The sequence below is a fragment of the Colias eurytheme genome, chromosome 15 (genome assembly GCF_061535395.1).
Source record: "Colias eurytheme isolate Ceu_HAF_F1 chromosome 15, ilColEury1 Martin Lab GWU primary, whole genome shotgun sequence".
NCBI classification, from domain to species: domain Eukaryota; kingdom Metazoa; phylum Arthropoda; class Insecta; order Lepidoptera; family Pieridae; genus Colias; species Colias eurytheme.
Window position 1 is genome coordinate 8,114,688 of NC_142994.1, and position 26,467 is coordinate 8,141,154.

The window sequence follows — 26,467 nt, forward strand, 5'->3', positions numbered from 1 at the left end:
TGGTAAGCAACACGTGGTCGATAAATAAACGTTTTTTGCGAGAAGTGACTGAAGTTTTGGACATCTTTTGTATTGTGATTGTCAATGTGTTCTTTCAAATAATGCGAAAATCTTATAATTCTAATACAAAGTTAGTTAATATCCAACCAATTATGCCAATACGAGGGTAATAATCTCTAGACAAATTATCAACTACATATCCAAGTTTTTGCCAAGGCAATTCAATTTAGATTCGACCAAAGAGATACACTATATCTGTGAGTCTAACAGGATGAAAATTCGCCATTGAAGGAATTCATTTTCAGTCTGCATTCAGCAGTGAGATCATAGTCACAAGATGTTACAAGATTTATGAAACTTGTTTTCTCAAAAGATTTAATAAACTAACTAATTTACAGATTACCTTGACCTGTTTAAAATGTGGATCATCATAGTATTTAATTTCAATAGAAAACATGAGGAAATATTTTATTAAAAGCTAGTCAAATAAATAGACTTATTAGTCTATTATTCTATCCAGTATTATTTACTGGCTGCTCTTTACTTACTTGAAACATAAAACTTGAATAATTTAACGCTATGATAAGCAACAGGCAGTAAGTGCTAAATTTACAAGTAGCTGGCGTAATTAATTCTTGCTTATCGAGTTTTTTATAAGTTTTAAAAGACCGTTTGCATTGAAAACACCAATGACTAGATAATGGAAATAAAAAATATATGTGTGACCTAAATTTTACTAAGCGAAAATATTTAGTTTAGAATCTCGAAAATAAACGAAAGAAATATGTTCTTAAACAATAAGTGTCTAAAGTAGAGAGCTTACTAATCGAAAAATGTAGTTTGACGAAAAATTAATTAACAGTAAATTAATGTGCTTCTTAGGAACGACTTTGTTCACGCTAGCGAATCGTGCATGTTAATCCCAATTTTTATGAGAGAATATTCGATATTTAAAATCAGATAATATTAGGACGTCTATATTGGAATCGTCGTAATAGAGTTTACCTGGTAAGACAGACGCATAAACATTTTCACAGAAGCATTTACTGTAGGTACATATTGTATGCATATTTGACAAAACATATAAGCTTTGTGTTATGAAACCTTTATCATTAGTACATGATTATTGATTATATTACGTCACTATGTATTAATTATACTTATAAGATACCGTTCTTACCTTGTGGTTTCTGTGTGGGTATATTTGTAGGCATTGGTAACTCAATTCAGCATGTCAAAACTTATATGGTTCTATTGCGTCAAATAGACGCGCTTCGAATTCCCTCATAGATAAAATTAATACTTGATTTCATAATTTAAACGCTTTATATCAACCATGCAATTGTATTATTGTTGAATATAATTACAATTTACATTCGCTATTTTTTGTTTTGTCAAAGCCATTAAGATAAGGATTCAGTTTCTTGTGTTGTAGAGTCTATTAAATAATTAATTGTACCTTTCCGTTTTAATTAGAATAATTATTCCGACTTTATAATATATAAAGGAAACACTTATAAATGCTCATATTTTTTATAGAAGTAGTTAGTATTATAATAAAGTGAAGGCTAAATGAAGTAGGTAATCACCTACGTAATAAAGTGATGGAAATTACTTCAAGTTTATAATTACCTCATATTTTTCTAAAGATGCATGAAAAAACCTCCATGTTTCTATGGTTTTTACTGAAATAAACCACGTTTTATTTAAACTGTAGATACTTTATGTACTATTCAAGGATGGTCGATTTTCCTGTCCTAGTGATAAAGGACCCGGAGAGATTCTATTTATAATTCTGGATCAATAAACGTTGCATGGGAATCATATCATGAAAGAGCTTCCGAAACGGTAATTCAATTTAAACGAATCAAAAACTTTTTCGAGAAATATTTTGAGTATAATGTAGATTTATGATAGACGATAGATACATTTTGTGTTACACGGTATTTCGGAGGGAAATTTTATAAATATATTAAAATTTGATATTTAGTTTGTTTGTTTTAGTTTTATATTAAATGTTTTTATATAGAACTAGCTTTCCGCCCGCGGCTTCGCCCGCGTTTTCAGAGAAAAACCTGTTCCCGTAGGATTTCCGGGATAAAACCTATCCTATGTCCTTTCTCGGGTATCAAAAAATATCTATACCAAATTTCATGCAAATTGGTTCAGTAGTTCAGGCGTGATTGAGTAACAGACAGACAGACAGAGTTACTTTCGCATTTATAATATTAGTATGGATTTAAAGAATGAATAGAAATCCCACGTCGTTAACGAATTGTTCCTATTCTTTAAAAAAATCTCAAATTAAAATATTAGTAAAAAATAAGAATAACAACAGAACTGTAAAGTATAGGGTAAAAGCCGGATAGTTGCGCCAGTGGGATACTTGCCGCAGTTTCGAATACACTATGTTACGGACATTAGTGGCAATAACGCTTTACTATAGTTGTAAGTACCCCTCCCGCAGACCTCAGTGCCACGTCAATCGTTTGTGTAGAATCACGCGTTTCATCTGTGCGAGCGAAATTGTTCCGCGGTGAAACTTCGATAGGCGTTGAAACTATATTGGTAAGTCATTTGTATTGAATATTTTTGTTACTAATTGTGATTTCAATATAGTTTATGTTTCTTTGCGTGCATTAGACTTTAAATTATACTGTTAATTACATTTTATTGCAAAATATTGTTGATTTATTTCGCAAATAAAAAGGGCAAGTATCCGTATCAAAAAGGATAGTCGCCTTAGAAACTTGTGCGGATAGTTGCTCTCGGGGCAACTATCCGCAACTACAAATTCTTTCACTAGCAAATATTAATATTATTGCGTTTTTATTGGTAATAAGGCATCTCCGTGCCGGTACAATATTCATTTCGCTAATTTTTTATTGAACTTCCAGGAAAATACCCTGTCCTTGATTTTGAAAATGAAAAAAGACTAGTGACTCATATACTAAAGCTCGGAGACGCAGGATTTCCTCCTGAAAGAAATACAATTCGTCAGCTAGCTTACCAGTTTGCCGAAAATTTGGGGTTAAAGCATAACGGCTGGGCCACATGGTTAAAAAGCTTTCTGGAAAGAAATCCGGAAATAGTTTTGAGGCAAGCTGAGGGTTTATCAATTGAAAGAGCGAGGGGTCTCAACAAGAAGACGTTGCAAAATTTTTTGATCTACTTATTACCTACTGTCTTAACTGAGAATGAATTGCTGGTTAAACCAGATGGAATATTTAATATGGATGAAACTGTATTGCATGCGATGTGGAAAGATGAAAACCCTCACTTCTGATGATTAATGCCAAAGTTGTAACAAATAATAAAGACTGATTAAGTGAATTGATATAAATTTGTTTTTTTTATTTAAAAAAAATATTGTGAGGCATCTATCCCCTCACGAGGCAAGTATCCTCTGAAGTATTATTTACGATAGGCAACTATCCGCTAGATTGGGCAACTATCCTTCATTTGAGAGGTCAAATAAAACAGGATTTACTCAAAACCTTTAATAATTATGTTTAATAAAATAGGCTAATATGATGGTTTAAAGACCTATCTTTTGATATACATGTATCATTATTCTTATTAAGTACATAATTTTTCATAATATAGCTTTTTTGAAAAGTGGCGCAACTATCCGGCTTTTACCCTACACTCATTAAGAGAAAATATAATTTTATTCTACGTCTATTTTATAAGCGGCAGTCGTTAAATAAATGTGAGTACTGAGACTTTGACTGCAAAGCAACTTATAACTTCAAAATCCATAAAGAAAGTTTTATATTGGGACATCGTAAAGATCATAAATCAATTGAGTACCAAGATTGTGTTATCAAACATCACAGTCACTGAACTCTGCACCAAAATAAGCTCAGTTATTTACGTCTGAAAAGCAGTCTTCTAACTTTAGTAAACAAATAAATAGTTTTAAATTATTGTGAATGAAGTTTCCGTAAACATATTGTTAGCTTGAAATAATCCACTGTATTGGTACTGATTAAATCAATGAGTTGATATCAAAACAGTATTACTAATCTTATTCATAAATAAAATTATTGAGATAGAGCTTTTGTTAATTTTGTTAAAAATATATTATGTTACTTAGATGAAGTTGTGTAAAGAACATCTTTTCTTGGTAAAATTATCCTTTCAATAATTATATCCTAGGTAGTATAGGTATTTTTATGCCTTAAATATGAGCTTTTAACTCTTAAAACTACTTTACATTGGTATCAAATTGAAATTATTAAATTAATAAGTAAATGCAGTTATATTATTATTAATGTAAGGATTTATCATATAAATGATCAAATTATAATTAAACACTTGAAAATGAACAAAGAAAATCGTAAGTAAGGTCATAAATTGCTTTTGCCTGCAAGTAATCTCTATGAAATGTAGTAAGGTGTAGACTGTAGCATAAATCATAATAATTCCCACGTTAGCTACAGAGCGGAGCGTGACCGAGCATTCATTATTTCTTTGAACATCGATTATCTTAAAAGGAGAACTAAATCTTGGTTTAATAAACGTTCTTAGCAAGGGGCCATTTCTATAGATATCCTTTATCAATCGTTTCAAAGCCGTAAATAGGAAGGTAACGTGAAGAATTCTGTAAGTTAATAAACGTTTACAAAAAAAGTACTACAATTATTTATTTAGGTATTACAACCAGTAACCCAGTTAAAGTAGTATCTTAGTAAAAATAGTAGGTATCTTTAATTTAAAAAATACCTGAAGGTTTTGAACACATCGACCTAGTTTCAATTGAAGCACATATTCAGAAGGTTTAATTAAAAATGTAGGCACCTGAAACGGTTGTTTATTGATTTCAGCTTTCTAGAATCTAGACTAGTAATTTAAAGCTTTGTGGCATATTAAAGTGCAGTTAATGTTTTTTTCCTATAAATGAACTAGCGGTCCGCCCCGGCTTCGCCCGTAGTCCCTACACATGTTAAAACTATCCTATCTCTCAAGTTGGATCAAACTACACATGGTGTGCGAATTTTATTATAATCGGTTAAGTGGTTTAGGCTTAGGGTTTAGGAGTCCATTGAGGACAAACATTGTGACACGAGATTGATATTATATTAAGATATTATGTATTTTCAATTTAACAATAATATAGCTATAACGTTTCAGGTTAAGTTTGCCAAAATTAAATTCATATTATCTTGTTCATTGTTATCTACATATTAAGTATCCACACCTTTCTGATAACCTTACTAAACACGCTTATTTTTAAAAAATAAGATCCCAAAATGCACATTTTACTATGTTTTAAAAAAATATCTACATTAGGTATTCTTTTGAAATCGAACCCCTTTCAGCCAGTGCCGGATTAAGCCAGCGCGGGGCCTGTAGCAAATTCTGTCAAGAGGCCCTTCGTTTGCTATAGTTTCTCAAGTTAAAGGGTATTAAATAAAACAAAACTATTACAAATAAACTTTTCTGCATTTAATATGGGCAAATTTAGAGATAACAAATTTATTATACTCTATATTCATCAAAGTAAGGTGATTAAGACGTTCTTGGCCCATCGTGTTTCTTAACTCGTTTAATACGTTTTAACGTTGAAAAAGAACGTTCGCCACTGCAGTTAGTGATCATGAGAGACAAGTAAATGCGCAAGGCAATTTCTACGTTTGGGAAACACGATTCTAAGGAATTATTTAATAAAAGTTTATAAACCGCTGAACTGATTTTGATTTATGAGGTGACATTGCAATCATCTGAATTATTATGGTAGTGATGTTAGTGACGTTCTACATAAATTAGCTGTCAGGGTTTAATTTTAATTTTAATTTTAATATAAATATTTGTATATGATAATTTTTTATAATATTGTAAAAATTCTTTTGTTACATAAACGATAAATTTTTAATTAAATAAATTACATAAAAAAAATGTTTCAAAATTACAATGATTACCTATATAAATCCAACAGCACTACCTCGAAGATCTTTTAACCATTTTACCGTTTTACCCATAAAAATGGCAAATTCATTTTCAAAATACTGGCAGCATACGTCATACGTTGAAGTTTTGTATTCCTTCGTATATGTAAAATTATTATTTGTATATGTTACGGCTAAAGGTAGGTGAGAACATAAACTTAAGATTAGCCGGCTAAACTTAGGTTTATTTTCGACGAGGTGTTAATGTTAGTTTGTTCTATCTTTAGCCGGCTAAACTTAAGTGTAACCGCAGGCCCGTGGCTAAAAATGTCGGGGTGGGTAGATTTGGTTACTATAATACATGTAAGGAACAGGGCGAGTGTTTTCTGGCACTTCGCCGGCTGCTGCCGCAGCACGCTCGCTGCGCTCGCTCGGCTCGTGCGGGTCTTAAGAGTTCTAACCTAACCTAACCTAGCCACCAGCTTTCTGCCCTGAGTCGGGGTGGGTAGATTTGGTTACTAAAATACATGTAAGGAACAGGGCGAGTGTTTTCTGGCACTGTGCGGGCCCCTCAAGCCCTCCACCGGCCCGGCGCTAACCAAATCTACCCACCCCGACATTTTTAGCCACGGGCCTGCGGTTACACTTAAGTTTAGCCGGCTAAAGATAGAATAAACTAACATTAACACCTCGTCGAAAATAAACCTAAGTTTAGCCGGCTAATCTTAAGTTTATGTTCTCACCTACCTTTAGCCGTGACATATACAAAATTAAATAAGCCAAATAATCTACAGAGAACCTGTAAAACGATGTTTTATCTTTTTGTTTGTTTTCGGGAACAAATTTTACAGCGTTTTAATATCACAAGACAACATTTTTTTTACTAAAATAGCAAACCCCTTTTGACGTATTGCATGACACTATAATCGCTATAGCACTGGCGGAGGGTCGTATTCGTTTTTGATATCGTATTTTCTTTGACAAGAGCGATGGATGATTGTCATGCTCCATCTGCCTTTTATTTTGTAATCTAAGGTTTGATAGTCGATAGAATCCTATTTTATTTGATCGGGTTGTTACGACTAGCTCGTTCGATGACAATATCAGGGGATTCCCCTGTTAGTTTTGCCGTGCTACCAACTTGCGTGTAGCGCAGTGCAAGCAGTACAACACAACTTTTGGTGTAGCCAGCGCTCAATTGTAGAAACGTGGTAAAATTTTAAATTATTGTTGTAGATTTTGATACCAACGTTTCTCGTGGTAGCTACGTGTATTTTTTTTACGGTACGTGTATTATAAATTGATATTTTTTTACGGTCAGACAGGTATTAGACCGCGGGGCCCCCCGACTCGCGGGGCCCGTAGCATTTGCTACTCTTGCTACGTGGCTAATCCGGCACTGCTTTCAGCATTTGTCCGGGGCTTGAAAGCAGTAATATCGAAATAACACGCTTCCATCAATTCCAACTTCTTTGATCTGAATTTTCATGTCCTACTTTTTCTTTTGTCTTTCCTATAAAATGTTCTGCTCTACTTTTGAACCAAGTCTTATATCAACACCTTAGTGTTATTGTAAACCAAATTTTCATTGTTTGAGATTGGGGTGAAAATGTTTACATACGTATTTTTATGTGTTCTTTTATTGGAGAACTCGATTTTATAATATATTTCTGTGATATATTGTACCATTGTACATATTATATAAGAGGCTTCATTTATGTTCTACTTAATGATGAGAATACAATAATTGTATAAGGATTTGTCAGCATTGAATTTCCGTTCAAATAAAATACGAACGACGACGAAAACTTTTTCTTAGCTTTATAGCTAAGAAAAAGTTTCAAGTTTTATAAATCTAACTCAGCGTTCTTTTATGTTCTCTTTAGTAATATTTGAAATCTTTTGTGGCTGTCGGTACATAAGAAGTGGGGCTCGTTTTAAGTCAAGTTGTCTGACAGTAGGCAGTGTCTTGAATGGTTCATTCAAGGGATTAAGTTTGTCTATTGTTAGTGACCTATAATACGCGATATAAATTAAATAGTATTGGGTTATTGTCTTAAAATGTATATGCTATAGATTATAGATTCGTTTTATACAAAGACATGATATTATAAATACCATTTTATATTGCAGCATAAAATTAATCTTTATGTAGAGTAGATAAGGTATTTAGTACTTTTTTTAAGTTTGGAGTCACTTGTACAATGCAGATTATTGCTAATTGTTATTATTTGTTAAAAGAATACCACACAATAAACCAAAGCACTTTACGCTTTACTTCAAAAACAGAAGACATTCTAGGCATACACCTACAAGAATCTAGTTATTAATAATTATAATTGCTCGTGAAACACTCTGTTTACTACCAAAATAGATGTAGCGTAAATATAATAATATATCTCTCGCCACATAGTATTTTCACTTGTTGACAGACATTGCAGAACCATTATAGCAAAGTCTAAAAAGCGACTATAGACTAGTTTACGCCAAATCATTAAAACCGTAAGTTATAAATGGGCTATTACTCGCATCCGACCCAATTTCTCAATCATTCTTGTATTTTATAACAGTTTTATGTGCGCTTATCGTTAAACCTTAAAAATTTAATAGGTTTAGGTTTGCAAGTCGTTAAATGATGATGTTTTAATACAACGTGCGATAGTTATGGCATCTTAATTTAGCGCGTGTGGTTCGCTCTACCTAGGTGGAACAATAAGATAGTTCTGTATTTCAAAGACCTTTTGTTCAGCTTAACAACAAATCACGCATCCCTTCTTTAATAATAATAAATATAAGTATATATCAAATTTTATTATTATATAAGACTAACCATTAAAATTGTATATGAATTAAAGTAAACGAGTTTCAATAAAATAAGAATTAAAAGAAAATATTTATTAGGTACCTACTCAATCTTTTCGCAAGGGCAATAAAATTATGCATAAGTTTTTGTCGAGATAATGAATTTTCAAATATTAAAATCTTGGCAGATTTTATTCCATATCAGTGTTTAATTATCTCGCCTTCAGAATCAAGTGACTGTTGACCTCAGAAAACAAAGGCAATTAAGTAGAGATTCTGCCTAAGAAATAACCATCCACCTGCTAAAGAATTTTCTTAACTAATTTCTTAGTTAATTATAGATAATGAACTTTTTATTATAAAATGCTCCTTTACTGTGTATTGTTTCCCTTTACTATGCACTTTCTCTCTGACATTGTGTCTTTATATTCAAGGCCTATAAAATAAACTTTTCTTCCTCCGAAGCATGAAATCTTCCAAGTTCCATATACCTACTTTTAATTTTACATACCTGTACGAAATATATTGCGCCTCCAAGCCATCATGTACTTTACAAAAGGATTGTAAAAGTTTGCCGAATGCAGTACTAATTGAGTTTAACGATTTGAAAGTAATACTGACCTAAATGTTTCCTTCGCCGTACTACGCAAAAAATAAAGCACTTACCTTGTGAATGAATGGGTACAAAATGTACAGCGAATAAACTAAAAATTCCATACCTTTTGGGATGACAGGATCCATGTTAAAGGCCTACTTGGCCTGGATTGTGTTTGTAATATCGTTCGGATGCGAATTTCATTGAAATAAGTTTAAATACTTATGTGTTTACTGGTGCGTTATAAAATGTTGATAAGAAGGAACACGTTTTTCATTTTACTTTATTTTTCAGTACTCAATTTTGTAAAATGTTGAAAAGAGAAAACCAGTTTTTGTAGACTACAATGAAGTATTCTATTGTGATGACTTCAACACAAACTAAATAATACTTATAAGTTATGACCACTCCTAAATCAATGTTAAATTATCTTGCGATTAACAGCAATCGATGTCATTTTGCCTTACTATCATTCAATTATTATTACTGTCATTATTATATAAGGCTTTACATTATTAATTATGCAAATGTATTATGATTCATTATTACGTAAGACAAATCGTACTTTAATTTTGTTACCCTTTCGAGGTTGCAAGTTGCAATGTTCAATGTTTGTTTAATCCGATTTTAAACTTTAGGCAGACAGCGTAGAGAAACTAATGTGATTTGTTAAACTAGATTTACTAGGAATTAATGGTAATGAGGTTTAAGTTTTTATTATTGAACTTTGTATAATAAGAACAACAAGCTACATACAGAAAACAACTTGCCTATAGATGTAGGATTAGTATTATAGTGCATGGAGATAAATTTGTCTGCCAGTTTTTATAGAATCGATAATAGTTAAGTAATGTATGATGTATCATGTATCGCACGCGAATGAAGTCGCGGGCATAAAGCTAGTATCTTATTATCTTACACGTTATACTATAATAAATAATACCTACTCGTGTATTTGCATATGCCCTTTGCGGTTTACTACTATAGAAGTAATCATTCTATTCAACTACTAAGAATTTATGAATGTTCTTAATCAATGACAGTCAATAGATGTGATGGATTAATTGAAGACTTCTTTGTCCGCGGATATAGAGTTACTAACCTTGGCTAACGTATTTTTAATAGCATAGTCTAGGGAACGACGACAGGATTCATAAAGGATCTTATATCGTTTTTTATTTGTTATTTACCATTTTTAATTACAATGTTTCTCTTGAAATAATAAGCTGCATTATGTTATTAAAATCAAGGATACATGCAAGTTAAATTAAATGCTTAAAGAATTGATCATAATTCTATATTATAACTACTATATGTATTACAAACCTAAAATTCAGCTTCATAAAGCATTCGTTTTGAAGATATAGTCGTAGCAGTTAATTAACTGTCATTTGAGAAAAATCTGTTCTAAAGCAAAATAATTAAAAAAGTAAAAAAGTACAATACCACTACTAGATCTTGGACTATATCATGTCTTCATACAGTGTGACCATAATTTGTTGACTATCATACGGAATCTATTAGTGTTGAGTTTCGTGCAACAGAATGGCCTACTGGCCTCGTTTTGTTCAATCGATGGTGTCCAGTTGTACTTCGTGGTAGTCATTTCCATAATTGCTCTTTGTTGCTTTAAATAAATTAGTCCAATATTTAAATTAGTACCTAGTGTAGCTTTCAATGTTTAGTCAACCAGTCAATAATTATTATAGTTCGTTGTTTTATTTGATTTGTTTCAAAACAAGACTTTTTTACCTATGTTGCGAAATAACTACGAAAAAGTTAAAGGTCAAAATCGTAAATCGCCCATCTCATAGAGACATATAGCGTCATAATGTATCATATTCCACCTACTTCCACTATGAAGAAATTACATGAAGGTGTAGGAACAATTATGCCATGTATAGTATTGTATGCCACCCACATGCAAGCGGATGATACTTTGCCAGTATTTGCCAGTAATACAATCGTTTCACCTCACAAAAACCGTCGTAGAACTAGGAAATAAATGCTATAGGCCAGGACTGCGTTTCATCAACCTCATTTGTGTTGTAAACGTAATTTCGTGGTTTGAAAACGAATTAAATAATAGCTTTCGCTGTACGCTAAAATGATGTTGTAGGTCATAAGAATAGTACTGTTTTTTCTTGTATTTCGATTCTATAGTATATTATATCAAAGGAAGTTAATTGACGAGACAGTCTAATTTAGTTCTAATTATGTAAAAAAAAAAGATTCAAAAGATTATTAATTATAATTAATAGTCTCATATTATAAAATGCATGAAATTTTGCATAGATATTGAAGTTAATATGCACTTTTTTATCCTAAATATTAGTCTAGTCTTCGAAGCGTGATTAAATAGACATTTAAACTGGTTTATCAACTTTAAAATCTTTATAGCATACATATAAAATTAATTAGCGCGCTTTATTCTCCCAAAAACTAAAATAGCTCGACCTCGGTTATAAAAAGAATACTAGGAAAATCTAAGGGAGTCGAACAATTTATATCTATAGGTGGTACGAAGTACAAAAGTAACAGCGTTGTTTGAAAGCATTAAGTTTTAATTAATAAATTAAACTAAAATTTTATGCTATATTAAGAGTTTTAAATTATTAATCTTCAATTCCACTAAATAAATTAGAATTACTGGCACAAAATATTTGTCTATTTGTGAAAGTATCTCTTATCTTTTAAATAAAAAGTAACATAGCAATATTAAAATAATATTCCATAACACGCTTGCCGTAACACAATATAGTTTATACAAACAACTTGCCGTCGAAGCCTCTACCATCCATTCTCCTGCCAATCAACAAGTTGACAAGCTTGTTGTCCCCAAAATAAAACTTTGGCCCATACACGGTCTAATATTTCTTACAAGAATCTAGAAGTGAAAGTTTTTGAGTATGGATAGTCGTACTTGTATGTACCTAATAATTATGTGGGTATGTTAATTTTTCTCGCGAAATTCACTTAACCGATATTGGTGATAATTGGCAGTGATGTACTTTATGTACCAAAATACCTAGTGCACACTAAAAGTTTTGCGTTTCTGGCCACCCATAAATGTTTGAATTTCGAATGTTATATTTTTTTTAAATATGAAGTCTCATTAGTTGAAGAAAAAAAAATTTTGCGGGTAGCGCTTGTCAATTGTTTTTTATCTCAAGTTGAAGTTCGTTGTCTGTAGCAAAAATGGAACAAACGCGAAACAATTTTGGGGCGATGATTTTTTATGATTTTAAAAGTTCGCTTTCTCCGAAAGCTTGCACTGCTCGCCTTCAAAATACTTTTGTGAGGGAAGCACCACATTTGAGGACTGTAAGGCATTGATATGCTGAATTTCATCGCAGCAGTGTTTCTCTCCATGATGAAATTCGTGAAGGTCGACCCTCAACTGCGATCACGGAGGAAAATATGGCTACCGTCAGACGACTAATTTAAGAAAATTGTCATATCACTTATGAGAAGATTCGAGGACATTTGGGGATTGGTATGAACCAAATTCAGAAAATTTTACATGAACATTTTAAAGTTAGGAAGCTTTGTTGCCGGTGGATTGCTCACAAACTCACTCCAGAGCAAAAACGACATCGAGTAGATTGGTGTAAAGAAATGCTATTAAAGTACAATCTCGGACATTCTTATGCTGTGTATAATATCGTGATAGGATATGAAACATGAATATATTGTTATATTCCAGAAAGAAAGCACCAATATTCTTTGTGGGTGTTTGAAAGTGACAGCTAACCAACAAAATTAAGGCAGGCGAGAAGGGTCGGCAAACAAATGATTGCGATTTTTTTCTCTAAGACGAATCCTATCTGCCCTATCCCACTTGAGCAACAAAAGACTGTTAATGCCGAGTGGTACACCACTATTTGTTTGCCCAATGTCTTAGAAAAAATAAGGGAAAAGCGACCTTGAAGTCGCATCTTGTTGCACCATGACAGTGCTTCGGCGCACACCGCGAACAAAACAAAGTCATTTTTGGCTTATGAAAACATAGAGTACGTGACTCATGCTGCACGCAGTCCTAACCTAGCACCTTACGATTTATTCCTTTTCCCAAAAATCTATGATTCAATGAGTAGTTCGACATTTACGTGGCCAGAAGAGGCCGTGATTGCTTTCAAACAGCACGCAGAAAACATACCCTCGGACCAATGGTCCTCATGTTTCCAGAAATGGTTTGAACGCATGAAAAAGTGTTTTAAATATAACGGAGAATACTTTTAAAAGTAGTAAATATAATATTAGACAAATAAATTGTTTTATTTATTAGTTACGCAAAACTTTCAGTGTGGCCCACGTATCACGTATAAGCTTTAGAAATACTTGCCCGCGTGTTAGTCCACGAAAGAGAATAATATATAATATCGATTTGATTTAGTATCGGATACCAAGAAGTAATTAAAACTTGCTAGTAAAAAAGGTTATTAAGTATACCATAGCTCTAATTGCAAGGTATAATGAACTTTGGAATTAGCAAAAGACTGTTTGTCTTTGTAGGTAATTCCTCAATTAATTTTAAATTCAATGTAGGTATGAAATGATCGAATAAGAAATTAATCTTGTTATATTTCTTACAATTACATTGCGTGGTAAATATTCTAACACATAAAAAAAATAGTAGAGCACGATTATAAATTAGCTTCCAAGCTTTAATGTAGGTACCTGAACTTAGATATACCGTACGTGGTAACGCCTGTATCCTATCTTAAACTAGCTATTATTCGGAACTCGTTTGGCAGTGCATTGGCCTGACCAAAAAGTGATCACGCTTGCTGCCAAAACACTATTCTTGGAACGTGATATCTAGAATAATAAAACAGATCAATGTAACTACCTATAGCTTAATTAGTATCTATATTGCTGACTATTAATGTATTCGCAACAAAAAACTCTTCTTTTATCAAGAGCATGTTTTGCATTGGGTGTGTTTAGTTTAATAATTTATTTTATTTGTAAATTTTTCGATAGATTTGCCATGAATTTATAAAAAAGCCGTTAAATTAGTGAAAAAAGAAATAATACTTTAAAGGTAGTAACGAGAAGCGTTAGCGAATTAGCGCACCTTCAACTTTAACCGACAAACCTTTTTACTAAATTATGTATGATATTTAGTAACTAAGTACCAATTCCTCTTTATTTACCACCCAAAACTTATATACATGTACATGGGGCATATCACGCGAAGCGGACACACATTTCAGGGTCAGTTTTCAGATTTCGGTTATAATTTAGTATGTTACACCTGTATAATGTATATATCCGCAGTATGTAAACGAAATATTTTTGCATTTAGAAGCTTAGTTTTCAAAATACAGGTCTTTGAAGATGTCGGCAAGCGCGAGGCATGTGCGACTTCGAATGTCAATCAGTTCAAATCAGTTCAAGAAAAGCAATTTTTAAATAAATTGATGACTGAATAATAATCCCCATTAAACATAGAGATACGAAGAGAGAATATTATGTACGTGTACATAATATTATCTCTATGCCATTAAATAACCTTTTTATCCTCATATTTTTAAATTTCGAATTTATTTTTAAATCTATTAATATTTTTATTGTTAATTTTTTACGAACTTAACTAGCATATTTTTAATTTTTTTTAAGATGATTAAATAAATGGCTTATATTATGCTTAAACTTCATTCCAAGTTCTAGAGTAGTCATCGCAGAAGTTTAGAAGCTACATCACTATCACTACATAGTATAAAACAAAGTCGTTTTCCCTGTCCCTATGTCCCTTTGCACGCTTAAATCTTTGAAACTACGCAACGGATTTTGATGCGGTTTTTTTTAATAGAAAGAGTGATTCAAGAGGAAGGTTTATATGTATAATAACATCCATTAAATAGTGGAGAAGTACTGTTATTTTTGAGGTTTCTAATGTGATGTCGTAAAAAAATTACATTGTTTCCGCTTATATTGCAAACGCAGGCTGAACGAGTTTTATCAAAATAATGTACTAAGTATTATACATATTGAAAAGGTCTACCGAAAAGTCCGCGATGGTATACAGTGCGACACAAAAGAGATGAAAATAAATGAGGGCGCCACCGTCGCTCATATAGCAACACTGATACTGCGACGCAAGCGATCTTGATACTATAGAATAAAAACCTAAAAATCTATATAATATAATCTAAAATAAATACCGCGATTTAAACCGTTATAATTGTTTCATTGTAGCAATAGTGTAAATTTAAGACAAAAATACATTAGTATTTTAATTGACCTACCTAGGTCAAATTTTACTAAAATGTATTTGGAATTAGTTATTTTATAAAAATCGGTCAAGTGTTTAGACTGCAGAGGCGCACATAGAATCAAACATACAAACAAACAAGCATACATGCAGCTCAAACACATTACCCTCTTTCTGGGTCCGTCGGGTAGAAAAAAAACAAGGCGATTTGAAAACTACATATTTTTATTTTTTTTTGTAGATAAATTTTGTACATTAATATAATTCATCAAAATCTAAATATTCTACTCCTTCAAAGGACTGATCATCACTCTGTTTCGAAGTACCTCTCCTATGTTTGGCTGGCGTTGAAAATTTGCCTTCATTTCTACTCCCTTCCTCTACTATCCTGCGTACTGTGCTTTCAGAAACCCCTATAACAAACGAATTAAGATGAATAAAATCAAATAGTACATTTAACATATTTTTATAGTAGCTTAAAACTAAAACTTCCTTTATTTTATTAATTTTTTTTTAATGTAGGAGGCCAGCGTCCCTGCGCTACACTAGTAAGTAGTTAGTAAGCTAAATCTAAAATATGAATTTTTTTCTTATGGTTTGTTTGATTAATAGATAGCTGTATGAAAACAATTATCACTATACTATGTAGTAAAATCTAAACTAGGTACTTTATTTGAGGCTGGTTGGATTGGATATAACTTCTTGACTCAAATTGTGCTGGTCGCACTATAAAAACAAGTTTTTGTTTTCATACAAATAACCTCAAATTAAATTGCGAAAACGTAATAATCGCCATACATACATACATTAAACACTCGTCACTAATGGAATATTCTATTTTACGTAGTACTGAACAAAAATAAATGGAATCTCACCGGTATATTCTGCTGTACGTTTGTAAACGTTTTCCAAATCAGTCAATAACTTTCCAGCTTGAAATTCGGACAAACACCGAATAAAAACTTTATACACGACATCACGGACGTTTAACCTTTAACCTTTTTCATGATGTCTCCTTTTTTATTTAAATTTCTTGTTCTAAATAACAATTTTATCTCAATAATTCTCCACTTCACGAAAAAAACAACAAATTTTTATTCAACTTGACAGCTACATTGGCAATTCAGGGTTGCCAGGTAATGAAAAACGAATTAGTTCCAAAATAATTAATTTCATCTCTTTTGTGTCGTACTATATGTCTATCTCTTATGGATAACCCACAATAATTTTTTTTTGTCATTTACTTTTTACGACAAATAAAAGCTAATTTTCGAAGCGATTTTCACCAATACAGCATTAATCCTTAACCAATTAAATACCTTGAATACATTGTTCATTTAATATAGATCTATATGGCACTTTACACCGTATGATTTAAGTGAATATTTTCGAATATATTACAGATTTAAAAATTGCGGGACGTAGCGTTTGCGGCGGTACCGGCCGGCCGGGCCGCAATGTTTTTATATACAACGTTCACAGTTTTTCTGTAGTGTATTTAGTATCAGCATTGCACCCGTGCGAAGCCGGGGCGGGTCGCTAGTGTATTATAATGGTAAAGCGCGGCAATACGCGCAATAATATCCCTATACTAGCCCTAGTTGGTTAGTGCGACGTACTGCAGTATTCATCTCAATAGCAAGTTAAAACCGCAATAATTCACGTCACCATAAATAAAAATCTCATCGTACTCGGCCATAGGTAAAAATTTAAAAAACTCCGAAAATACGAAAAAATACATAGGGGTGATTTGGATAGCCCTCTTGGTCCTCCCAGGTCATCACTACTACTCACTACTTCTTGGGACACCCTGTATATTACACACGTATATTTATTTGGGAATAGTGCATACTGCATACTCAGATACTAAACTTACGATCATCAACCCAATCTTAAAATATGAAAATAAATTATTATGCGAAAATCGTATGCAGTTAAATGTAAACTACAAACAAATACTAATTATTAGTAATTAGTATTTACAATTTACATACATGATACATTATTGAATATATTTATAGAAATTAGAAACGTAATACGTATAGGTAGATGAATAAAATCTGACTAAATGTCAGATTTTCCAAAAATTTCCTAACAATCAGAAGTGGGATAGTTGAACTCCTGTGTTCAACATCGTGATTCGTGCCCGACCATTCGAAAATTATATCAATATACAACAAAAAAACTTTGCTAGCGCGATTCAATTCGACTCAACAGCGTGTAGCGACATCTATTTTCACTGACCGAAGCTACTTGATACTCGACATAGCATTTTTCTCTGAGATGATTATTATTATGTTTCTGTAAATAAAGGTGTTCTTAAATGTTTATCCAGGTGCGTGTTCGCGAGTTCTACATCGCGATGCAGCGTTGCCCTTACATCCACGAGATGAAGGAGCGGCTGCTTGGCGCGCCATCAGACGGGGTTGAACGCGAACGCGACCAGAGAGAGCAGAGCGAGCCGCCGCCGCCGCCCATAGACACGCAGGTCGGCACCATCGTCAAAGTAAGATCATCCATCGTCATTCACTGTTATTATATTTTTTAATTTCGAAGTTCTGTGTTATCTGTGTCATGAATTTCATACATGGTTCACAGCGAAAAGGAATAATATAAAAATATAATTTTATGCATTAATCAATCGATAATCAAAATTAAAAAAAACAAAGTGTGGTTTTATTTTTAAATAAATGTTTTCGAAGGTATAATTGCTTAATTTTTGCCTGCTATAATTGTCCAACATATTTTCTTAAGCTAAACGATTGTATCTAAATGGCACGGTTAATTTGGTGATGCTAATTTAGGCGGGAACATAATATTGTGTAGGATATGCATAATGTACCTATGTAGTATGTACGCATTTTAGAATAAATTATTTGTTTTAAATATGGTGATATTATAAGTTATTTTTCTTTAACCATTCACATTAGATTTTAAAGTAGGTATTCTGTAATAAACTTAAAGATTGAGTTACATGCTACAATTAATAAATTGAAATTTGTATATATAGAGATTGAAATAAAAACCTTTTATTTCAATCTCCATAAATTTCAAACTAAGTATATAATTTTGAACGAAGTACATTATAATATTTTCAAATACGAGTTCCATTTAACCCTCATTTTAATCAATATTTTCAAAAATACATTGTGCGTCTAGTATAACTATGTAGAGCTTAAATTTGAGTTCATTCAACGTTTGTATTTTTCATACAATCGATGCATATCTTACATTATAATTCCACAATTGAGTCCTTTTATATTAATTATAATGAATTATTGTAGCTGAATTCCGACGGGTACGGGTCCCACACGTCGCCGGCGCGAGCTCCACTCGTCACTGACGAGTGTGACGCGCCGGCGGACGAGACTGACGCGCTGACGCCTACTGACGCGATACTGAGATACAGGGCCTGCTGCACGCCAGATACCAGACCTAAAAATGCTAAGTGAGTTTATATTGTTTTTTTTATCTAATGCCGAAAATCAGAAATATTTAAAAAATATAAAAAAAGATTTTTCTTTTTATTTACCTTTTGCAAATATTTGCAAAAGGTGAATAATTGAAGTAACATACTTTATCATGCTTTGAAGGCTCGTAAGCTTATTATAGCTAGTCTAAACTAATCAAATTATGTCCCCTCTTTGTGGCTAGAATTGTCGACCCTAATATAAACTTGACACGAAAAACTGGACTTAATTCCCGTCATAATTTGACCTATAAATTCATAGGGGATAAATTAAAGTAGCCATGACATCACAAAAGTCTTTACAGACAATTTAAATGTAAATAAAGGACAGGAAGCTGCAATCAAAGCGGCCATCGTTCGATGGTCGGATAATTAAGTTGTTCTCGCGTGTTCAAAAGGAATATGAACGAGGAAAATTATTTTAAGTGTCTCTGTAATCTATTGCTCTTGTTACATTATTATGGTCATAACCCTTCTGTTGGTCATAATTGTATACGTAGTATATTATTATTAGTCTGTGGTCATAACGTGCGGTCATGGTCAAAACCCTTCTGTAACAACCCAGAGCTATAAAGTTGTAATTTTAAAATTTGATGCGTTATAGTTTTAGGGCGCAGAAAATATTAAAAGTATCGTTTGTGCATGTTGCAAAACGATTAAAATATGGTATCTTATTGATACGATAAGATTGAGCAATTGAGCATCTTTATATTAAAGTTTAAATAATTGTACTTGATTAAGAAAACGTATGAGTTTGAGGATTGAACAATTCATAAACAGTTTATTAAAATATAAGTAAAATAGTCATAATATAATTACACGTTAGTACTTTAATTATGTAAATGGGATAATCGTAGGACGTTTACATCGCTGCCCACTTAAAGATAACTTAAACGTTCGCATTATTAAAAACATTACGCAATTGCATTGTTTTATATGTATGATGCATGTCATTTAATACTTCGACATTGGCAGAAATGAAGGTCATTGAAGTGATGATCTTAACACATTATACAAAGGTTTTAATCCTTGGACCTGAGTAGAATTTATTGCTCATTGTGAAGTCATAACCCAGGTAGTAATTAAAAATAAACCTAATTATGAAATCTGGTCACATATAAACACTAATAAGTCTTACAATGTCGCAACGGCTACTTAGAATGTTTGCGACGAATTTAACGTGTGTTGAAGTCTGCTAAGAACTACTAATTAAGTATAAAGACTGTGGTAAGAAGTAAGTGATATTTGGTTGCATTTTTAATTTTTATATATAAACTAGTAGTTAAAGATAAAAAAAACATAACTACTCAAAAAAAATAACTGAAGTTAAGTTGTTAAATTAAATTGTTATATTATTTTTTCATTAGTGAACAGGAAAAAGGAAAAATGTAGGTTGTCTTCGTTGCATATTAACTTTGAAAAGGCAAAACAGGCCACTGGGACACCGCGATTGCAATATTACTAACCGTTCACAATTTAATATTTATTTCATCAAAGTTAATAAATTGTTCGTTCAATATTGGTATTAGTATTCTGTGGTCCTAATTTAGGTATTGAAGATAGTGTGCCAATTTTAAGTGAGTACAATAACACTATTATGTTGTGTTTGTATTGAAGTTCAGCGACCTTTCACAGTTACTATTCAATCAGGACCGGGCATGCGCATCGCCTTTCATCCTTTGAGACCATTATGCTTTTTTCTCGACCAGCGTCCTATATGACACACGTGCGTATGCATTATATTATGAATCATTAGGGTTGCATCGCAGACGTGGTATGGCACTTAAGTAATGGAGGTTTTTGTTAGAAGTATTCATAAAGGCCGGGTCACTGGGTCGCTCGCGCAGCCTCCCAAAGTTACCGGGAGAGACGCGCCTCTATCGACCGCGTGACGCCCGGCTTTAGGGTTGTCAACAATACATTTTTAAGAACTATTCATATTTACGATGCAACTGATAAAATTGTTTTTAAATTTTGAGTTATCGTATCATTTCCAATGCAACTAGAAGAGTTTATTATATATTTTTTTAATTATGAACACCTCGAAACAAAAAGTACAGTTGATTAAATCTTTTCTAGACATCATTGCATTAGGCACTACGTCCCTTTATAATATCGTCCCCCAGTTGCCACCGTGTAATACGACCCTCCGATATTAAGAGTGCAATTTCGCAAAAGGGTGCGTCCGTGTTTGCCGCCCCTACGGGAGCTCTATGCGCGCAGCATCCATTACTGCGCAACTCTCGGCACACTCGACCCGCGGGTAGCGAGTCGAAGCCGCACCTTCTTGCTTCCGGAGCCTTTTTATATCGAAGTGCTCCTCGCGAATCCCACCCTTACCTTGTCCTTAATCCTGAACACACTTAAGATGTCCGTAATCTCGTGAAGTGCTCGTTACCGTTCGCGATGGGTAAGGATAAGCATCAGCCTACGGAGGCTGAGGTGAAAGTGGCGACGGTGGAACTGGAATCCGTGGATAATATGGCAACGTTGCCCGTGGGGCAGCACCGCCAGCAAGGCAGCGATATCGCGATCGCCGAAAAGCATAATACCGCTAACAAAGAGATGGAACTGAAGTGCGTTCAACCGAAGCCGTCTAAGAAGTACGTGCTGATTGGGGCTTACGATTAGTTTTTTCATTATTCTTTTTAGTACTAGTAATTAGTAATTTTCACTCTTTGGTAGTATTGTATTAAAAAAATGGTTGGTTAATTTTCAAGTTATGTGATGAAAAATAAAGGGAGTGATTAAAGTCGAGTATTTCTAGAAGAGTAAACTACTAACTAAAACTATAATATTATAATATAAAAATTTAGTATTCATAATATTTCCTTGATAAAACTATCCTAAATATTTTTTGAAATTAATTTATGTCAAAAACACATTATTTTAAAAAAATAGGTCCTACCTACCTACTCACAGAAGTCGACGTAGGTATACTTAAAATGAGACTTTTGTTATTTTTTTTACTCATCGTCATAATATTATAACCCTTCATTTTTAACACATAATAAACTGGTGACAATTCCATAACTATTAAAATAACAGTTTTATATAAATTCCTTTAAATTAAATAATTAAAACAATAGAGCATTCATGAAACTTTGTAGAACGTTTTATAACAGACATGTTCCAAAATTCCTATTCATGAACATGCATTAAAATTAGCCGCAATGTATAAAATATTTATATAATAATAATAAAAACAAACAAAATATATAGTTACCTACTCTACATAAAAGCGCGCGCGTGCAACTAGGTCAACAGTCGGGCGTAAATTTATACAAAAACAGGACAGTTATAAGCACTGAACTTATCTGAAAACTTTCTGAATTTTACTTTCATTGCGAAATTGTGAAACGAAATCTGAAATGTACATACAATATTTCATTTACTACCGGTGTCCTTTGATGCAGTAATGAATTTTATATCAGCCCGGAAGGCGGAAATTTAATTCACTTTCCGAAAAAAAAGGGAAATTTGAATGAATGAAACGATTAAGATTATTTTAATAAACTGACGAAGTTATTTAAAGTTTTTAAAAAGTCCGTGTCTGTTTTGTTAAACAATTGTTTTATTCTTTTTTCAGGACCTCACTTTTCATCATTTCAAGTTTCATCTATGCGAAACTTTTGGTCGTTGTGTGCATCGCGTACGTTATCAGCGATGTCATAACACACAACTTGCCCCTCTACTACTATGAGGGTTTCTTCACATATCTCTACGGCATGAGCATCTTGTTCCTGCTGTACGTCTTCTGCTTCCTTCTACAAGGTTTGTTATTTGTTTTATCAGACATCATAAGAAATATCGTAGTACCGGTCATCGATATGAAGTAGAAAATATTTTTATCCATAGAGAGCTCATGCTGCAACGGCAGTCCTCCGAAACCGAAGCCACCACCAAAGGAAAAGAAGCCGAAGAAAGAAAAAGAAAAGAAAACCAAAGATAAAGAAAGTAAAGATGGCAAGGATGGGAAAAAAGACGGCAAGAAAGATGGAAAGTCCAAGGACAAAGACATGGATGGAAAAGACAAATCTGCCAAAGAAACCAAGAAACAGAGCTTCCAGGTAAGAATTTATTAGTAATAACATCATACACAGCACATCATAAGCACATCCACTTATACCCATAGTTATAAATTACGCCCTATCCCATTTCATTTGTTGTTAGTTAACGCAGTTTTTCATCATTAATTTTTTAGTATTGTGATTTTGTAAATAATCTTTTGTTTTCGCACTTTTGCAATTTTTACTCACACATAGAGCTTCGATAGGATGTGGCCGCATGATCCTTTTTGTTTACGCTGCCTATTCTTTTGTTTTTTCCATATGATTTGGGCAGGAGGTGTATCCCCGTAAGATGCGTGATAAAGTTCGACAACAACAATTACAAATGCAAATGGCGCAATTGTATACCACCGAACAGGTGAGGTTTGGTTGAAGAATCCTGCTTGAATTGTCGTGTATCATTTGGTTCGCTTTGGATGTGCTGTGTAGTTCGTCCGCAATCATGCATAGCTTGTGTGTTTTATCTGCTATTTCCCCTTTGCTTCCAAAATCAAAATACGTTTATCAAATACGACAATGTACCCACTATTGTTCCTGTGAAATTAAAACGTTAACATAAATTTTACTATACTAATACAGTTTATAATGAATTAAAGTTACCGTTATCCAGCGATTTGCATTTAAACGTTGCATTTACTTGCCATTTTACCTACAATAGGAAAACATTAACGTGATTTAAACATAAATTTCCTCTTTTGTTAGTCTTTGAATAGAGCGAAACGAATCTTGCATTATTATACAAGCACGCTGCATAACCTACTTTTTCATGACTTCAATATTAATATTTTATGAATAACAATTTCTATATCAGATCGGAAATAGGTTATAACGGTATCTTCCCCGATTTTAAAAGTGATGGAATATTAAATTCAATAATAAAATTATATTTTTTCTTATTGTCCTTGTATCAAAGCTTTATAGATTTAGATGCTTTATACAATGTATTGCTTTCTGACATAGCAACAAGACGTTGTGGAGTTGGAGGCAGGGCCCGTCGCTCGACCAGTACGCAGGCGCAAAACATCGCAGAATGATCATAGCCACGGAAGTTTCTTCTTGAGAATTGGAGCTATTGGTAAGAATATAAAATGTTTGATTGTAAAAAATTTGGATAAGAATTTATTTAAAAGTAAAAAAAAAATTTAAAGTTATACTTAAGTCACAAGTCACAATGAACACATAAGTAATTATATAAATTTTATATTTTAACTTGCAGCTTTTGGTTTGGGGACAATGATCTACAACGGTTTGGAGTTTGGAACTTTCTTCGAGTTGCCTTTGGACTCACCATGCTACCTTATCTTGAAAGGAGTAAACCCGGTCTTACAAATGGTTTTCACCTTCATGCAAATGTATTTCATTTTCATGAATTCACGGGTTGGTATAAACTTACATATTTAATCTGTATAAACAATATTTTTAAATAGGTAAGTATCTTAATAAAATTTAATTTGATTTTCAGTTGAATATACACCGATTTAAAGTCATCGCTCGTTTTGGCCTTATGCACGTGGTGGCGACAAATATTTGTGTATGGATACGCACACTAGTGTTAGAGTCTCTGAAGGAAATAACCGATTACCACGTCAAGAATCCTTTTGGACTACCTGGAGAAGGCGTACTTGGAAGTAATATATTATTCAAATTTCAAACAATACTCCTTAAAACATTCTGCTCTTTTAAATCCAAACTTACAGTAAAAACTGTTCTGAATTTTGCAGAAGTCATTCGAAAGCATACCTTGAGACATTCGGGCAAAGTGATTGGTGCTGTATCTACGGTGGCTACGACAGTGGCTTCAACAGCAACAACAGTTGCTAAAAATGCCGGTGAACAAATGCTTAACGCGGTCACCTCAACCACTTCTGCACCAACAACGACACCTACCACAAGTGAGCTTAACTACCACCCGATTAACCTAATCAACCACCCACTCATATTAACATGCATGACGATACATTTACATAAATAAAATATGAACTAACAATTTTCAGCAACTCATTCTCCATATAACAATTTTGGTGGTGGGTTCGTTCCCAAATCAAAATTCATCGACACTATTAAGAGCACAATAGGATACGAGAACCAAAACCATGGGGTCAGAGGGTCCTGGCCGAATGATAATCCGTTTACAACTACGTATACACCGATAACTGCTGAGACGAAGCCTACTCCGACCCAAACTGCCATGTTGGAAGTATTCCAATGGCTTTATTCATCAACTGTGAAACCTATTGTTAGTACGGTTTCAAGTATTGTGGCTTCGACTCCAGGACCGGTATATGATAAAGATGAATGGGGCAATAGTGTTGAAACGTATCGAGTCGATGAACCACCACATTCACCAGGTTTGTCGGTCTCCGGTCTAACATTTGGTTCCACGCAGTAGCACTTTTTATTTGCGGTTTCAGCTATTGTTCACGTATATTATTAGCACGTTATTTGTAGATATTTTCATTTCGTTTAGCATGTTTATGTTGACCTCGACTGTAAAATGAAGTGGCATGGATGGTATTATCAAGGACTAAGAAGAAAAGGGTTATGTGAAGATTTTATTGAACTTTAAGCTATCATCGAACTTCTAAACGAGGATAGGCTATTTTCATTGTAATCTATGTTAAGCATTTATATATGCTCAAAGTAGTTTAACGCGCCATCTTCGAACTTATTATAGACGTAAAATGGATAATTTTTGTTTTCAGCCAATAACGCTACGGAGATATTTGAATCTTTCGATAGTCTGAATCCAGCGGCTTTGATAGCCAATATTGATAACACAACGGTATGTGGAAGGAATCCAATAATGGGAACAATTGTTACCGACTCCGCACCTTATCTTTACCCTTTCATCATTGAATATTCGCTTATTGGAGCTGCTGTTATTTACGTCATGTGGAAGCATATTGGCCGCTATCCCAGGTTAGTAAAATAGATTAAATTCATCCTCATTTCATAATATGCATTCACAATAGGATACATTCCAAAAACATTGATACCTACTTGCTAAAATTTATATAAACTCTAAAAACATAAATGTTAAGGTTAATGTGACCTATAAACTGACATAAATTTTCCTTGTGACTAATGCAACCAAACCTGTATCTTAGTATTTAAGTAACCATTAATGTAGATTAAGACTGACCTGATTAACTTCGTAGATGTAGTAGATCCATTAACAAGTTTCCATATAGTTCGTATTTAAATTTCTATAAAACGAAAAAATAGACATCATAACGGAATAAAATATTCTAATGAAACGATTCTGGAATATCTGCTAATATCTCTATATTCTATCTCTTATGTTTTCATTCTGGCATTAATTACTTTGAGCTTAAACTTCATGAACTTCCTTCAAAATTCCAAAACAACACTTTGTCTACATTAAAAAAAATAAGTTGTACATCATATAAATTCATAGTA

General features: G+C 33.1%; 1 protein-coding gene across 9 annotated transcripts in view; it reads left to right on the forward strand.

The window, feature by feature from the left end:
* OtopLa (proton channel otopetrin-like a) overlaps positions 1 to 26,467 on the forward strand; it is a 48,512-nt gene that overhangs the window by 19,178 nt on the left and 2,867 nt on the right. For 5 of the 9 annotated variants that reach the window (XM_090110427.1, XM_090110431.1, XM_090110430.1 and 2 more), the window contains exons 2-12: positions 17,844 to 18,014; positions 18,793 to 18,956; positions 22,567 to 22,751; positions 22,836 to 23,047; positions 23,322 to 23,405; positions 24,008 to 24,122; positions 24,264 to 24,424; positions 24,510 to 24,675; positions 24,769 to 24,939; positions 25,042 to 25,395; positions 25,750 to 25,966. In XM_090110427.1, coding sequence (XP_089966553.1) covers positions 17,871 to 18,014; positions 18,793 to 18,956; positions 22,567 to 22,751; positions 22,836 to 23,047; positions 23,322 to 23,405; positions 24,008 to 24,122; positions 24,264 to 24,424; positions 24,510 to 24,675; positions 24,769 to 24,939; positions 25,042 to 25,395; positions 25,750 to 25,966 — 1,973 coding nt within the window. In that variant the 5' untranslated portion in view covers positions 17,844 to 17,870. Of the gene's footprint in view, positions 1 to 17,843; positions 18,015 to 18,792; positions 18,957 to 21,253; positions 21,581 to 22,566; positions 22,752 to 22,835; positions 23,048 to 23,321; positions 23,406 to 24,007; positions 24,123 to 24,263; positions 24,425 to 24,509; positions 24,676 to 24,768; positions 24,940 to 25,041; positions 25,396 to 25,749; positions 25,967 to 26,467 lie in introns of those variants that run through there. The other 4 variants (XM_090110436.1, XM_090110432.1, XM_090110434.1 and 1 more) reach the window with 4 other exon arrangements.